Genomic DNA, 19,048 nt, shown 5'->3' on the forward strand with positions numbered 1-19,048 from the left:
GCAAACACCAAGTCTACTCACGCATACACACCAGCATTTAAAAGTTAACACTACATACAAGTACATACTTTTTTTTAATCCTCCTTACATATATACATTGCCTATTCTGTTGATTCTTATTGCAGTTATTTTTCAGGTTTTATTTCTGTTGTGTGTTTAAAAACAAAAGTAAATGCAACAACACGGTATGCTTTAAATCACACATCACAGATATTATGCTATGCCTACTAACCCTGCTTTCCAGGGGATCGCTGCAATTCATGTTAGCTAACGTAGGTGACTATAAGCCAGCATGACATGCCTGCGACTTTCCTTTCCTTTTATTGCGCCTTATAAAACTTGCGTTTGAATTTAGCTTGCAAAACAGATGCGCTTGATGTTCTACTATAAATTTGTTACTAGATTGTTACGACGTAAAAAAAAAAAAAAAAAAAGTGCAGTTTCTGAGTACCACATTGTCAACACTGATGCTTAATCCATGTGTGCTGTTGTGGCACTTGCTATATGCTTGTAACTCCTCATGCACGAATAAAATAAAGAATAAAAAAAAAAAAGGTAAAACAAAATTGGAATTGAACCCTCTGTTTCTTCTACCTCTCTGCAGATGGAATGAAGAGAGAAGAGGGGTCAAGTTAATAAAACCTTATGAAAGTCTAACCACCGCACACCGAGTATAAGACGTGCATGAGACTAATTTTGGTCCTGGCCAACCCCAGCACCTTTATTTTATTGTTGTGTAAAAGGAAGAGTTTAAATAGGTTCCAACATATTTTCTATGAAACACATTATGAAAACCATTGTTTTTTTGTGTTCGTCACAATGCAAGCTAAGATTTCAATAAAAAAAATGTTAAGGCGGTCAGGTAAAAATCAGAAAATAAATATGTAGCACACACAACAGGAAAATAATACTTTGTAATACAAATATACAGCAGAACCAGTTTAGAAAATAACATACAGTTTAAACTGTAGAGATAAATAGTGTGTTATGTTTTTTATCAACCGCATCTACCATAGCTACATATAATTTGTACACCTAAAATAATTTAAACTTAAAACGCTTTATTCACTATTACCGATGATTTAATTAATTGAACAAACAAATATGTACACTAAAAATATTTGGCATTAGATATGCACTAAGCTGGAAACATTACAGGGTTATTTACTAGAGTGAGAATTCAAAGTTAACTTCGAATTTAAGGCAACAATAACTGAATTAAAAGTGTAGCTGAGTGAGAATTTTTTTTCCCACTCTGTCTATTTTATCCTTACATTTGAAACTTACCTTAAATTCTTACTTTAGCCAATAACCCTGTATGTGGTCCCCAAGGCTGAGCTACAAACAGAGATGTCCACTGTGAACATAAGTGATGGCTGTTCAGCATGGTCTGATGCACTAAAGACACCACCATATCTCTAAAGGCGAGCAGCCATACCTAAAAAAGATTTTACTGCAGGTATGAAAGATGTATACATAATTCATGTACTGTATTTATTTAACAGAAAATGTTAAAACATAAACTTACCTAACCTCTAAACCAGCGCTTCCATCTTTTTTTCCATGTGGGTGCTGCAGTATTTTAATACCCAGTTCCAGTCTGTCCGCACTCCACCTGCCCTCTTCTTTAATTTCCACTGTTTGGGGACATGTCCCCAAACATGATGCAGAAACGGTGGCTTCAATGGCATAATGACGATGTTGGACAGGAGGAAAACTAAAAATAAATACTTTTATTATTATTAATATTATTATTGGTATTTATATAGCGCCAACTAATTCAGCAGTGATTTACAATATTATTTGTGTCAATTTTGTGCAAACTAGACAACATCGGTTGGTTGAAAGTGCTTGGCTAAGACACCCATAGTACTCTCAACTACTCACTGCTGTTCATATTTGATGAAATTGACAATGATAATGCATACCTTTTATATCTCCATTATCATTGTTGCCAAAGTGGGGGCGGTCCCTCGTTGCCAGGGAGGCCCTTAGTATGTATCAAGTCCAGATAATTTAATTTGCAAACATTTATTTTCCTCTGTAACTTTCCAAAACTCCATAAAACCTGTACATGGGGGAACTGTTGTATTTGTGAGAAATCGCTGAACACAAATAGGAGTGTTTTAGAGCTGTAAAATTTATAATGACAATGATATCATCATTCAAAAGTAATTTTTTTGTGTAAAATGCAAAAAACAAACAAATATGAACACTGACTTTGGCCAGGTTTTTGCGACTAAGTGACTATTAAAAACACTGTACATACCGCATTTTGAATAACCTGTGTTGTCTACTTTTGCAAATGTAATGCCTTGATGCGGTTAATATTGATTCCTGGGCTGCCATACGGTTTCAAAGGCAACATAGGTCCAGCAAACCTATTTGGTAAAGTTCAATATGTAAAAACTTAAATGGGCAAGCTCTTTATTTGACCCTGTAACCTTCCAAAACCCCATGGAACGTGTACACGGGGGGCATCATTGTCCTTGAGGGACATCACATCATACAAATATGTGAATTAAAAGAGTATTATGACATTCACAGTTAAAATGCTGTGCAGAAGTTTGAAAATAGTTTATTTTTTAGATCTTATGCATATTAAACAATTTTTCACATATAAATATTTTATGTGAAATTAAAGCCCTATTTCTCCTAAACAAAATTATATATAATAAGTGTGAGTGCACTTAATAAAAAAATAGGTAAATTATGGTTGAACAACATATAGCTCAAATTCTAGGCTTTATTTGGTTTTGTGCAGATCTTGTACAATTGCCTCCGTCCCTAAGGGGTTAAATCGAGGCCATAATGAGTGACAGAGTGGGTAGATGAGACTCGGCGTGGTTAAGTAGAGAATTTGAAATGACAAGATGAAATACATTCTACTTTATATCTGACACGGCGCCCGCTTAATAATTTGATCCTGCATGTTCTGTTCTTCAAGGTTCTTCATTAACATGCTATTATTTATGTTTTTGTATATACTCCTGGGAAATGGTCCCTCTCTTGACTCTTGACTTGACGTCACTAGCTGAGACGTGGATGCAGTACGCATATATAAATACTTAAAGTCAATTATGATTAATGAGTTAAATAGGATATTCTAAGATGTTAATGTATGTATACACATGGTTACATACTTCCAAATCATCAGCTAATCTATTTGTATTCTTGTAAAATAAGTAAACTAGCTAAAAATATATTTAGATTTGCTTTTAATGTATTACAAATAATGTATGCAATTGCAGGCAGCTGCATCTGCATAAATTCTACAGTTTGTAGATTTCCCTGTGTATTTGTTATAAAGACTTAACAATGGTTCATTTTGTATGCTTTTAATAACATGGTAAAAAATACAGAATTGCTATTAATTTGCTATTCAGCACACAAATAATAACCACGTCATGACAGCTGATGACATCTGTCATGATATAAGGTGCCTTGTGTAAACTTTGTCATAAAGGAGTTTAGTGTCAGAGAGAGCAAACTTCCTCGTTCCTGCAAGAGGGACTTCAGTAATCGCATGTAGAAATGGCAAAGGGGGTGGACCCGCCAGGAAAATAATTGATTGGCCAACCAGATGTGAATGTACGCCAGGCTTTCTCTTAAGCCCACAGGCCAATCCACATGCAGGGAGAACTGTCTCATTGCTTTCTGCAGGGTCCCAGTGCCCTGAGAATAAAGCGAGCGGGTCTAACAATGTACTTGTGCTTCCCTTGTTGGAGATAGTTCCCTGGTGTCCCCAAAAGTGGTAAACATTTAATTACATCAGTAATCACTATATATTTTATTTATGTTTTCACATATACTATCTGCTCACCACAAGCTGGTGATCCCCCAAGGTGGGGTGGATACCTGACCTACTGTTTCCAGTTAGAGGTTCTGTGCACTTAGGGCTGGCGTGTCCATAAGGCGGCACAGGCAAACTTTTTTACTTGTTTGCAGACATACTAGCTTGGCTCCTACTCAATATATGCGAATGCCCATCAGTTATCTACTACTTAGATGACTTTCTCACAATCAAAATCCCACATAACACGCCTACTAGTATCCGCAAAACCATGGCACTTTTCTCATCTATAGGGGTTCTGATCTCGCAGGAGAAAATTGTTGGGCCTTCCACCAATTTAGTTTTCCTGGAGATTCAACTGGATACAGTTACACAACAAGCTTGGAATCTTTTCTAGCCAAGAACAAGTGTACCAGGTCTGAGCTTCAGTCCTTACTTGGTACATTGAACTTCCCCCTGATAACAGTACCATAACATTGGATGTACATGCCATAGCTGATCTTAACATGTGGCTCAGGTTTCTGTCCCATTAGAATAGTAAAGCTATTTTTATACACCCCATCTCAGAACATGTTCCCATAATATGGACCGATGCAGCAGCCCATACTGGCTTTTCTTAATTGATGAGTCAATATCTTTGATATGTTAATGGCCTTAGCCTTGTTCCAGTATCATATCCAAAGGAAAAAAAAACCACTATTTTTACCCACAGAATAATAATTAAGCCTAATTTTTGTTATTTTTGGAATGTGACAAGTGCCATCTTCTAAACAAGCCCAAACATGAGTGGCATAACTTAACCATTGGGGAAGGAATTGTGATGTCCGCTATATTGGGTCGCAAGTAAGAATTGTGACATGTCTATGGAATGGGAAATAATAACAAAATCATAGATGCAATTATTATTTCTGTGGCAGGTACGTAAGAGAAGATAGTTTCCATTTAGACTGATGTGGATCTGGACACAAGGGGGTAGTCACTTAGTATCGATACACCTTAACTCCACCTCTGGGTAAGACATGGTAATCCACAGGGTATATCTCTAATGATCCTGAAGGGTGCATGGTACTGCTTGAAGGGCAGAATCTAATTCTAAGTGAGTCACCATCTTTGCTGCCAGAGACCCCCTTAGGCAGAAGTATTTACTTTGAAGAGCTGAGTAAGTGATTAAGACTTTATGTTATTTTATCCCTTTTGTTTTTATCTGTTCTTGGTGTAAATAATTTGTTTATCATCTAATTTTTTTGTATGCACTGTGACTATTTTTTTGCTCACAATAAATATTCCTTATTAGGTTCTGCCTTTTCCTGGTTAAGAATCACGTTACCTGAAGAGACTAATTAGTATTTTGCAATTGCTTAGATATTGTGCTGTTATTTTTGGAGGGTTTTTATTATTAAGTTTATCTGAGGGACTAAGGCATCCCATTTATGAATTGTCTTGTTGATGTCAGCGTTAAAATAGTAATACGTAGTTATATTATAATGTTTGTGTGGGTGGTGTTAGGGGGGATTTTGTCATTATTTACGGTCTAGTGGAGACAAATAGTGAACTTTAACCCTTTCACCACCACAACTACATCAAGCACACAATTGGTAAATCATGTCATGGATAAACATGCCTAACTTTCATATGATCCACATAATGCGCTGTATCAGGCTCGCACTTGACACTCATTGTTTATGCGAAAACTATGTATCTATGTCACCAGATGATACAGTGTTAAAAGCGAACACTTAATAGCTGAGAAACGGATTAGCAGTTCTCTGCTGGGAGCTGGCGTGTTGTATTAATTGTGAAGTTAATTAGAGCAGCTGGCTCATTACAGGCTTCTATATTTTAGAGATGAATCCACAACTAATCTTGATATTAGCCAGTCTGTTCTGTACCAATTGCCTCTGCAGTAGGTCTAGTTTTAATTAGATTGACACAGATGCCCTTTTTATGCCAAAAGAAAACTATACCTGGTATTGTTACTTGTTTCTGGCAAAAAAGTTTGACAATAAAAGTATATTTTTTGCTCACCTGTGCAAAGGCTGTGTCTAGTGATGTCACGAACATAAAATTTTCCGTTCGCAAACGGCGAACGTGAGAACCGCCATAGACTTCAATAGGCAGGCGAATTTAAAAACCCACAGCGACTCTTTCTGGCCACAATAGTGATGGAAAAGTTGTTTCAAGGGGATTAACACCTGGACTGTGGCATGCCGGAGGGGGATCCATGGCAAAACTCCCATGGAAAATTACATAGTTGATGCAGAGTCTGGTTTTAATCCATAAAGGGCATAAATCACCTAACATTCCTAAATTGTTTGGAATAACGTGCTTTTTAAAAGCTTTCCTCATTTCTTTCTCGGGATGAGGAATATATTGGTTGTAGACTGAGGATTTCCATCTGCCCAATCTTTTAATAATATGCACTGTAGTGTTAGTGTTGAAGGAGACCGAAGCTGCCCCTATTCTAAATGAAAGACCCGAGACATGGATACAACCCAATCTTAGGAGTAGTGTTCTGATGTTTGGCTTTGTAAATTTGATGCAATAAGTGTGTTTTTCTTTAATACCTTTTCACCCTCTTTGCATGAACCCGATTTAAATATATTACTAATATGTTTCTGAACATATATATTATATTATTCACTCACTCTCTGGGCCGGCCTAAGACATCATGCTGCCTAGGTCCAACGATAAATGACTATGGGGGATAATGTATAATAAACACAGGTTACTGACTATGGGAGGATAATGTATAATAAACACAGGTTACTGGCTATGGGGGATAATGTATAATAAACACAGGTTACTGGCTATGGGAGGATAATGTATAATAAACACAGGTTACTGGCTATGGGGGGGATAATGTATAATAAACACAGGTTACTGGCTATGGGGGGGATAATGTATAATAAACACAGGTTACTGGCTATGGGAGGGATAATGTATAATAAATACAGGTTACTGGCTATGGGGGGGATAATGTATAATAAACACAGGTTACTGGCTATGGGAGGATAATGTATAATAAACACAGGTTACTGGCTATGGGGGATAATGTATAATAAACACAGGTTACTGGCTATGGGAGGATAATGTATAATAAACACAGGTTACTGGCTATGGGGGGGATAATGTATAATAAACACAGGTTACTGGCTATGGGGGGGATAATGTATAATAAACACAGGTTACTGGCTATGGGAGGGATAATGTATAATAAATACAGGTTACTGGCTATGGGGGGGATAATGTATAATAAACACAGGTTACTGGCTATGGGAGGATAATGTATAATAAACACAGGTTACTGGCTATGGGAGGATAATGTATAATAAACACAGGTTACTGGCTATGGGGGGATAATGTATAATAAACACAGGTTACTGGCTATGGGAGGATAATGTATAATAAACACAGGTTACTGGCTATGGGGGTAATGTATAATAAACACAGGTTACTGGCTATGGGGGGATAATGTATAATAAACACAGGTTACTGGCTATGGGAGGATAATATATAATAAACACAGGTTACTGGCTATGGGAGGATAATGTATAATAAACACAGGTTACTGGCTATGGGGGTAATGTATAATAAACACAGGTTACTGGCTATGGGAGGATAATGTATAATAAACACAGGTTACTGGCTATGGGGGTAATGTATAATAAACACAGGTTACTGGCTATGGGGGGATAATGTATAATAAACACAGGTTACTGGCTATGGGGAGATAATGTATAATAAACACAGGTTACTGGCTATGGGAGGATAATATATAATAAACACAGGTTACTGGCTATGGGGGTAATGTATAATAAACACAGGTTACTGGCTATGGGAGGATAATGTATAATAAAAACAGGTTACTGGCTATGGGGGTAATGTATAATAAACACAGGTTACTGGCTATGGGGGGATAATGTATAATAAACAAAGGTTACTGGCTATGGGGAGATAATGTATAATAAAGACAAACACACAAAAAAAAAATAAAAAAAAATAATAAAAAAAAAATGAATGCAGCTTCAGAATTAATCTAAATTGTATGCTGTCTAGGAGGTGGGAGGGTCTGGGAGGGAGGGTCTGCTGCTGATTGGCTGGAATGTGTCTGCTGACTGTGAGGTACAGGGTCAAAGTTTACTCAATGATGACGAATAGGGGGCAGACCAAACATTGCATATGTTCGCCGTCTGAGGTGAACGCGAACATGCTATGTTCACCAGGAACTATTCGCCAGCGAACCGTTCGGGACATCACTAGTTGTGACTGATTTTATCTCATGGTATGAAAGTAAAAAGATATCTCGTTGATTAGTAGGATCCCTTAAAATGTCTGATCCAGTTCTCTGGTAAACAATTAAGAAATTGCTTTCTTTAGGGAAATGAAGAAGTTAATCTATCAAAAGTAAAATTGCCCACAGAAAATTTGAGGTGCATAGGTCCTGCACGTTTACATATGCATTATATATGAGGAAAATAAACTAATTTCTCTTACAGTTATAAGCTTATATTCTCATCGAATCTCCATAATTTACTTATTCAGATGAATATATCAAAGTAGAACATTGTTATACCTGCAGTGGTTCCTTATCCCTTTGTGGAATGAATTGTTGAATATTAACGAGCTATGCAGAGCATCATAAGTTTGCCAGTAGCACATTTAGACTGGCAAATTAGGGTTTCTCCTTCATCCGTGAGGTTGAGGGCAAAGAAAGCATCATGTAATAGATGCACAGGGGAGCACACATCTCTGACGATGTCATTAGAAGAGAAATTATGCATTTTTACATACATTACCGCTTGAAATTATGAGGTTTAGAAGAAATTGCTGTTTGATTAATGACAGCTAAGCTCTATTGATGATCATAATGGATGTTTTACAGTCTTTATACTTAAACACATTTTATTTTCAATACCAGATGGATGTAGCTTAAAACAAAACATTGCCACATATAGAAAATAAAATTGTAAGTGATAGATGATTCAACTCATTGAAGATAGAGACCTTCCTCTCACAATAAATATCAGTTTCTGGTGGAAAATAAGCACTTAAGGAAAAAATAACAACTTATATTAAGAGGATCTATCATTTTATAGTGTTTTGCCTTATGGTAATAACTTTTAAGATTCTTTACGCTCTTGTTTTTTTTTCTACCTTTAACCTAATAAAGTTTTATGTAAAGGAGGTTTTTGTAATTTTTTTTTTTTTTATAGCAATATTCCATTTTACAATAAATGTTGGTAACAATTATAGTTAACTTGCTGGTATTGAGGTTAAACACCACCTCTCTGTAAAACGCATAGATAGCAATAAATGTGAAGAGTGTTGGTTTTGGTAGAATTACAATTTTCAGGCAGGAAAAGGTAATACTTGTGAATTTTGGGGATATACAAGGGGGATATATGAGAAACTGAGAAATAGAGAAGAGTTAGAATGAATAAAAACAGGAGCTAAGGATAGAATGCTGCCAAGGTCGAGTGGTGGGATTAGGGTGGAAGGAAAGCGTAGAGAGAGTCCATGAGGGAAGATTGTCCTGCACTTGGGCAGTGGGGTGAGTTGGCTGCTGGCTGTCTCCCAGGAATCAAGTGCTAATAAGTGCCATCTAAACAGCATTATGGGTCCCCGGGCAAAGCAGTGCACTGAGGCCCTGCCTACACAGCCACTTACAGGAATAAAAATGTAAATAATCGATAAAACTAAGCTGCTGAATACTCGTTGACTGCTGAGTACACACACACAGACTGCTAAATGTATACAAACTGTTTAATACACACACTCTAAAGGGCACTCCTTCTCACTAACGAAGGGCCTTTGTGCCGGTGAGGGAGATCTTTGATCTCCTCACCAACCCGAGAGGGCCCAAAGCAAGTGAGCAGAGCTGACTCTATGTGGGCCAGCATGGGATATCAAAGGATTTCCCCTGTCAGCCTGGGCACATGGGCAATGCTGTGGGGACCCTATGCTTGTAGGGCTCCCGAGCAAGTGCCTAGTCTGCCCATGTGGAAAGACGGCACAGATGCTTATGGTGTAGTACATGGCTGGGTAGAGTTAGTATAGGTGGGGAGAATATCTATCTGCGTAATAATGTTGGATACATGCTGTAGTTTTCCTTTGTGAAAACCTTTGCTTTTTGTCTTCTTGTCAAGTTTTGCCAACACTATATATTAATTACAGGAATACTCCAAACACCATAAACACTATGGTATGCTCTCAGCCACCAGAAGAGACAGAAGCTCATTTGCTCTCCTGAGCTAAGCCCTACACACCCCTGAGTTAGCTTTGACAGGGAGCTTCCAGCTCTCTTGTGGGCTGTGGTGGAGGCAGGAAGAAGTGCACAGACTTGTTTGATTACTTACTTGACTATTTACAGTGATTTGACAACTTACATTGGGTTGGCACTCCTGGCACCATAACTACTACAGCAGTTATGGTGCTTGGAGTGTTCCTTTGATGTGCTTATCCTTAGCACCATTTATTTCCTCTCACTAATCCTTGTGAAGTTGCCAGAATGTACCAACCTCTAACAAATCAGTATAAGTGGCGATCAATTGTCACAAATTATTACCAAGGAAGCTTTCTACAATCAGCTTAAGTATTTAGGAAGCAAAGATGGTTGTGTTAAAATTACAGATAGTAATTGAAGAAGGTTTCAGGTGTCACAGCACCTGCATCATGTCCCTGCGTGGCTGACTCGCCTGCTGTTTGTGCTGCTCACACCTCTGTCTCCTATGTCCCTGGTCTCTTCCGGCATTTGACCTGACACCGGCAGCTTTTTAAACGGCCTTGCCTTCCTGGGTCCGATAACTGACGTGAACATATGTGCATCAACGCACAGTCATTGCACATGCACGTTATGGCATTGTGTGACAGGGACTCATCAATAACGGCTCTGCTAGGGCTATATAAACTCTTTTGGTTGTTTCTCTGTGCCCTTTTGTGGTTTCCCTAGTGTTTATCCGAGTCTCCTATTGCTATTTCTTCAATATTTTGACCTCGGCTTGTTTATTGACTATTCTCTTTTCTTTCCTTATCCCCGAACCTTGGCTTGTCTTATTGATTTTCATACTCTCTTTTTTCCTGAACGGCCTGTCTATTATTATTCTATTTATGCTATAGATTATATATAGAGTAGGGCCACTCTAAGGCCCGGTGATACATTTTAGTATTCAGGCTTATTATATTCATTTGTTTGGTCACTTACGTTCTGCGTGTTTGGTATAGCCTTCCTGACATCAATAAAGTGAGTTTGAGATTTGTACTCCTACCCCAATCATAAAGTAAAAAAAAAATAAAAAAAAATAAAAAAAGCTGTAATGCTTAGATAACAATGTCACAATATAAAAGTAGGCAATGACCCATGGTGTGTGTGCTGTAGCAGTACATATACTTTGCAACTCTTGCTGTAACATCCAGATGAAAGATTGTATGTCTTGATATAAAGTTCAATGGATCTTTGACTTACTATCATACTCCTCAGCTTAAACATCCAACGCACATTTCTCAGCATATCACAGCAAGTAGAATATGGTGATTTATAGTCTTTTTAAGTCTTGTCTTTTTTTTCTTTTTCTTTTTTTCACCCCCCTCCCTGCAAAGCTTCTCTCTAAAGGTTTGCAGTTTTATGAGACATATTTAGTACAGTGGCTGCAAAGAAGGGATTATGTTATTAGTTTACATTTTGGGTTTTTTTACACTGCAAATTGAAGATGATTTGCTGTTCACTAATTACTTTTAGTATAAAGAGGAACACTTCCTTTGTATTATGTGCATGTTTATTAAATTAAATATGTTTTGTATTCTGCATTCTAAAATCAGAAAAAAGCTATTTTCTCTAAATTGGTGTCTGATGGTCTATAGAAGGCTTAGACCCCTCCTTGTGCTGTTTTAGAAGACAAAGAACATTATCGCTGTAACAAAATCAGTAATGTCTGTTAAAATTAAAATATGGTGAGGGTCTAGACCAAGCATGTCAAACTCAAAGTCTAGCATGGGCCAAATAAACTAGGTTTAAGTTTATGTGGGCCGCAAAAAAAACCAACCTTACATTTTCATAGAAAAGTAGGTTTATTTTGAAAAGTACAGTATAAAAAAAACCCAGCATCCCCCTCTTCTAAACCACAGCACCCCCCTCTACTAAATCCCACTCCCCCCCATTTACGAAATCCCAGTCCTCTCCCATGTACTAAATCCCTGCACCCCACTCTAGCCAACAAGCAGACTCCACTCACATTGACGCTGCCAGAATGTGACTCTGGAGTCCCCAAATGGCGTCGTCCGCACCCTGTGCCAAATCTGATTCTCCTGCTACTTCTTGAAACCCTGTGAAGGGTGGAGCATGTCGATGTCACGTCGGAATGTGACGTGGCGTTGCACGCTTCCATGCACCTCAAGGTACTCCACTGTCCAGTCGCAGCCCATGCAACACTGACCAACACACACACTCACTGACAGACACACTCATGCTGACAGACACACACTCACAGACATACACACACACACACACACTCATTGTAAAAAAACAAACAAAAAAAACAGCTCAAAGCACTTTTGCAACAGACTAGGAAAAAAATTCCCTCTTGATCCCAGAATGGCAGTCAGAATTATCCTTGGATCTCAGAAGCTATTACACTACAGTTGAAAAATTATATAATTGAATATTCTGTTTTTGCAAGTATGCATCTTGTTGCTGTTTAAACATCTCTATGGACTATGATAAAATGGAAAGCTTTTTGAATTTGTGGGGTGTCTAGAGGGGATTCAGGAATGCAGTGAAATGTTTGACAGAGAGAGGTGAAAAAAATAGTGAAAGCTTAGTTACCAACATTTGAAAAATAAAATGTCCATATGCACATAGATACATGCAAAACGATACACATACACACTGACACACAGATACATTCAGTGACCGTGATTCTGACAAACTGACACACACTAAAATAAATAAAGAAAACACATATTTCTAGCAATCTGCCTGTGGTTTCTGGCTTGGCTGTTAGGGAATGTCGTACAGGTCCAGGGACTCAGTTTTGCTGTCTAGGCAGAATCTTTTATGAAATTCACTTAAATTCCAACCCAGTCAAGAGAGGTACAGAGACAAAGCAGGGACTACTTTGTCTCAATATATTTCCCTGCTCCTGACTTTCTTACTTACTGGGCGGAGCTACAGTGTCAATCCTGAAAGCTATCATCAGTGATGGCTGCAGGGAATTGGCTCTGTCTGTGGAGACAGAGAGTACAGCAGTGACATTGGCTCCTGGGGTGCTGAAGCAAACCGCCCCGAGGAAGATTTTCTGCATCCACGAGGGACAGGTTCAGGAAACGAAATCTTACATTTATCCCCCCAGCCACCGGACCACCAGTGATTGTGTCACATTGTTTCTTTAAATATTTTTTCTTTTTAAAGATATGAAATAAATTCTAAATTGTACGCAGATCTGAGGGCAGTAGGTAGTTACAGATAACGTTCAATAATAAAGATATGTTGCATTCCTACTGGTTCTATTTTTTATTAGAAATTGCATATTTGAAATCTGTAAGTGGATGTGTTTTGATTTCTTAAATATACTCTGATGTCCCTTCTTTCTCAAATGGTGTACCAGAGATTTTTCCCAAGTGAAACCGTCATATCCTTGACTTTTAATATTATTTTCTCTGTGTTTAGAAAATAGGGTTTGTGGTGTCAGACACAGACTAACATTAAATGTAGAAATACACACCATGTCAATGGAGCTGACCAACGTGGCAGACCTACCCTGAAAGTGGTAAAACCACCTGAGGAATTGGATGAAATTGGTTGAATGCAAGACCAGCCCACTACGGACTGACCATGCAGAGAGTGCTGTTACAGTACTCTCTGCATTGTCCTAGTGCCCTAAGTATGCTCGTGCTATGCTTCCCAGGGAGCAGTTCCTTAGTGTCTTGAAAAACAGGACACCATGGAATAAACTCAAGACGGTGGGAAAAGGTTCTGAAATAGGGTCTGTCAAGCTCAAAACATATCAAAACTGGATAGCCTTCAAAATTAAAGAGGACGAAAATAAGAAAGAATGGGGGAAATTTTATCAATAGTGTTTTGTTCTAAAACATGGTTTACAGTACTAAATTGTGGAGATTACCATAGAAACTGGAAATTAGCAACCCATTCCATTGGTGTCTCCTCCACTTTACAATTTTGCAGCATTTTTTTAGAATAGTACTCTTTGATTAATCTCCCTCACTATTTGTTTGTTTGTTAATATTTTTTAAAAGATAACGGAGCCTCACATGAAATAAAATGTATAGGTGATATTCAACGACTTATTTATTTGTACATAACCTTCAGTGCTCATTTATCTACTAACACCTGATGGATATATTTCTTTGGTAAAGATCACCTATTTTCAAGCACCTTAGCCTGAATTCCTTAATATCTATTCACCAATGTTCAAGATAGCTGTCATACATTGTCAATTTGAGCCTATAGTTCTTGCATTGGTTTGTTTAGAATACTGACAAAATGTGACAGTTATCTATAACCTAACATGGAGAAGCAATGTGTAGTATTTGTTTCATTGCTTTATAAACACTGGATCAGGCCTCATTATATTAATCGAGTCTCCGACTAATGCTACGTTGTTTACTCAATGGGCTTTGCGTTAGAGACCTGCTTGACTCTGGGGAGAATACAATTAAGGTGTTTTGCAGAATCTAAGATGATATATTAAACCACAGTTGAAGAATGGATGGCCAAGCTAATGTCATGTATGTTATTTTAGTGCCTGTCACAAATGTATTTGTTTATTTGCTGGTAGCCGTAACAATAAATCTACAGAGCAAAATATATATTTATTTGTTGTTGACCTTTCTTTCTTTCTTTCTTTTCTTTCTTTTTTTTTTTCCCCAGCTGGTCTTGAAGCACAGTCACTATCCCCCACTAATGCAAAGCACATCATGGACTCTGGCAGCTCCATTTAAAGAACAACGTTATCACCGCAACCCTAGCAACTCTATAGCAAATAACTATACGCCCACTGCACGGGATCTAAAACTCAGTAAACTTTCTGTAAAGTTGTCTTCTCCCAGAGCAAGTACAGGCAAGATTTCATCTCGATCGAAACCACTATTGCGTATCCTTTATGATATTAACATTTTTATTACAAGGGATAAAGTTTATATAATTATTTTCAATGTAATAACTGTTTCATTCCACCTATTGTGTATAATGTTCATTTGTATGTGTTAATGAAATTGGATTGTGTGTAGTGTGTGTGAATGTAGGTGTATGTGATTCTTAATTAGCTTTTGTCTTTCTTGGATTTTCACATCCCCCGAAATTGTATATTCCTCTCTCATATCATGTATATCTCCCCGCTTATGCCTCTCCTTGTGCTCCACTTGCCACCCTCTCCATCTCTACTCTACTTACATCTTTCCCATTCATTTCTACATCTTATATCACCACGGCCCCCATTATTGTTGTCCCCCTCACTTCTCTCCAAGCCGCTTGCGTCTCTCACCTGAAATCTCTCTAATTTCGCAAACTTGTGCCTCTATTTTTTTTTTTTTTATTGCCAATCTTTATCTTGATATGTTACCTATGGAACGATCGAAAAACGACTAATTCCACTCAAAGCGTAATTGTGACATAGTTTGGAAATTACATTGTCAACTCGATGCTAGAGGATGTAAACAATTAAACTTATTTTCTTATCTTCATGCATGTCACACAAGCATTTATCAGTTTTTCATTCAGAGGGGAGTAAAACATCGGTGAAAAGAGGGAAAGGGGCGGGATAGGAAAGAGAGAAGGAAATAGGAAATAAAACATATATATATATATATATTTGGGTTTGTGAAAAAGGGTTTGCCATTAGCTATTGCTCTAAAAGCCTAATCTGTATTCCATATGTTTCTTCCCTCCTGGTATGCTAAGTTTCAGGATTCTAAGACATATGGCTGCTGGGAAACCTAACACTGGGCTAATGGTCAATATCTATAATATGGTCTTGGTATGTGTAACTTAAGTCATGCCATGGCATCCACGTCTGTGTACATCCGTTTGTGGTACCTTTTTAAGCATAGCAGTCAAGGACTCTATAGGGTAAATCTCCTATACTTTTGCTAGTCACTGCTGGAGGGATGGCACACCCAGGCTCTGCCACATTGTAGGTATCAGGAACTTACCTACCTTTAAGAGGCGTTTTCAGAGGGTTGAAGGAAGGCAGATGTTCCTATTTTTAAAAAGGGTTTAAAATCCTTGCCTGGAAATTATAGACCTGTGAACTTAACTTCTGTGACTGGGAAAATATTTGAAAAGTTATTAAGGGATAATATTTGGGAATTAATTGGGAAGAACTTTGTTATTAGCAATAATCAGCATGGTTTTATGAAACATAGGTCATGTCAAACTAACCTAATTGCATTCTACAAAGAAGTAAGTAGAAGTATAGATCACGGTGTTCCAGTGGATGTGATCTACTTGGATTTTGCCATGGCATTTGATACGGTTCCTCACAAACAGGTTAGTCTTCAAACTAAAAGAAATTGGTCTAGGTGATTATTCTTGTTCTTGGGTAGAACATTGGCTTAAGGATAGAGTACAACGAGTTGTCATTAACGGTAAGTTTTCAAGCTGGACAAAAGTGGTAAGTGGTGTCCCTCAGGGTTCTGTTTTGGGACCGCTTCTATTTAACACACTTATAAATGATCTTGAAAAAGGCATTGAAAGCCATGTTTCAGTGTTTGCAATGTGAGCAGGATTAGAGGGATTTGGATAGATTGGGGGACTGGGCACTAAAATGGCAGATGAAAGTTTAACGTAGAGAAATGCAAAGTTATGCACGTCGCAGTCAAGAATGCACAAGCAACTTACACCCTAAATGGTAGTAAATTAGGGATAACCACACACGAGAAGGATTTGGGAATTGTTATAGACTGCAAATTAGGCAGCAATATGCAATGTCAATCTGCAGTTGCCAGTAAGATTTTGTCATGTATAAATAGGGGCATAAATTCTCAGGATGAAAATATAATTTTGCCTCTTCATAAATCGCTGGTAAGACCACACCTTGAATATGCTGTGCAATTTTGAGCTCCTGTTCTAAAGAAGGATATCATGGCACTAGAAAAAGTGCAGAGACGAGCTACAAAATTGATAAAAGGAATGGAGCATTTTAGTTACGAAGAAAGGTTAAAAAATGTAAATCTCTTTAGTTTGGAAAAACGGCGCCTCAGAGGCGATATGATAACATTATACAAATATATTCATGGCCAGTACAAACCATTATCTGGAAATCTATTCATAAACAGGGATTTACATAGGACACGAGGTCACACATTTAGGCCGGAAGAAGGAGATTTCATCTAAGGCAAAGAAAAGGTTTTTTTTACAGTAAGAGCAATAAGGATGTGGAATTCTCTGCTTGAAGAGGTGGTTTTATCAGAGTCCATACAGATGTTTAAACTGCAATTGGATAAATACTTGCAAAAACATAACAGGAATATAATTTCTAATTAGTGGGGTAATAGTTGCTTGATCCAAGTAGACATCTGACTTCCATTTTGGGGTCAAGAAGGAATTTTTTCGTATTGTGTTGCAAAATTGGATGCGCTTTAGACTAGGTTTTTTTGCCTTCTTTTGGATCAACAGCAAAAACATATGTGAGGAAGGCTGAACTTGATGGACACACATCTCTTTTCAGCTATGCAACTATGTAAGCAACTTTCTGTATCTTGACAGTGGGACCTTGTGTTATGTAATAACATCGGTACTGGTTGGAAGGGAAGATCAATGTTAACTATTTCTGTTTAATTGGAGTGAATTAAACTCTAAACAGAGGTAATAACAGAACAGGATCACCAGAAGCTAGTGCCAATGTTCTCCCCACATCTTCAACACATATCCAGGACATCCACAGTCATGCAGTTATGTACCAATTCGTAGTAATTTATAATTGAATTCCTGAATGTTGGAACAGATTGAGCTCTGGTGGGAGAGTATGAATATTTTTTCCAATTGTTGATCAGTGAGTGAAATTCCTAGCTCTGCCTCCCACCTAGAAACAAATCTAGGGAACTCCCTGGGAACAGCAGCCAGCAGCATAGTATAAATCACTTAGAAACCACGTGTCACATAAGTTTGTGAAGAGCAGAAAGTCTCAAACTGGGTCAGTTCCCTGTGAATACGGTGTGTAGGTCTGTATTTTTAAACCTGGGATGCATGGTTGAGGACCATCTCTGCTAGTGGATTTTCTGTGCTCGAATTACACCACTGTTGCATGTATGCCCAATCGCTGACTCTGAAACCTCAAAGCTCCGAGGGCAGAATCCCTCCTGCAAGGTCGGGGCTGTGTGTGAAAGGGGTAAGTGAGCAAGGGGATGTGTTTAGCTATTATGTAATTCGAGTGAAGTACCAAACCTTCAAAGTAGCTCCCATGAATGGATGTCTAGCTATAAGAATCCTCACCGTGGATCTATCGAGCCACAGTAAGGAGGGGAGTTTACTCTCGGCCTGTGATAGCTACAGGCTCACCCACAGTTTGCGGGACTTATGTACATGCTAGCCTGCAATTTGGAGTAAGTGGTTCACTTGGTAGTATGTTAACTTGAAGGTGCTTGGGAATAATAAATTGTGTTCGCTTTACCCTAGCAGCTCTGTTCTTCCAAACAATAGTAAGTGATTTAAAATTAGCTCTAGGGATCAAATTAGGGAAATTGTGATCGTAGATGGTCAGCTGCCACCTCTGATAATGATACCTTAAGCACCTCTGATTTGTCCATGTTAAGTTTTAGATTAGAGATGTGCCCATATTCTCTAAAAATGCCTAAAAGGTTTTGGAGGGTCACTAAGGGACTTTCCATGAAGAAAAGATTATTACTTCTCTGTGTTCTATATGACCTTGGGAGAACCCCTGTCCTGTCTGACCGCCTCCAGAAAGGGTTCTGGAGTGAGGACAAGCACAAGAGGGGACAGTGGGCACCCCTGCTTCGTGCTGTTCCTTATCTGAAATGGCTATGAGAGTGCTCCATTACTCTGTATGTGCGCATTTGGGACTTTGTAGAAGGAAGCAACTTAGGTTTCTATGTGAGGCCCAATCCTCATATGCTGGAGGATCGATGTAAGGAATAGCCAATCCACCCTGCCAAAGGCCTTCTATGCATTGGTAGAGAGGAGAAGGAGTTATCTACCTGCTCTCTGAGCTGCATGCATGATTTTGAAAGCCTATATGATATTATCCCTCGCCTCTCTACCAGGTGTAAGCCCCACCTGATTCAGGT

At 38.2% G+C, this 19,048-nt stretch overlaps 1 protein-coding gene across 1 annotated transcript in view; it reads left to right on the forward strand.

The window, feature by feature from the left end:
* Positions 1 to 19,048, forward strand: part of DNAH3 (dynein axonemal heavy chain 3) — a 355,798-nt gene that overhangs the window by 68,755 nt on the left and 267,995 nt on the right. The window contains exon 4 of the mRNA XM_063430376.1: positions 14,676 to 14,898. Within this exon, the coding sequence (XP_063286446.1) occupies positions 14,676 to 14,898 (223 nt within the window). The remainder of the gene's footprint in view (positions 1 to 14,675; positions 14,899 to 19,048) is intronic.

Source organism: Pelobates fuscus, chromosome 8 (genome assembly GCF_036172605.1).
Source record: "Pelobates fuscus isolate aPelFus1 chromosome 8, aPelFus1.pri, whole genome shotgun sequence".
In the NCBI taxonomy this organism is placed as follows: Eukaryota; Metazoa; Chordata; class Amphibia; order Anura; family Pelobatidae; genus Pelobates; species Pelobates fuscus.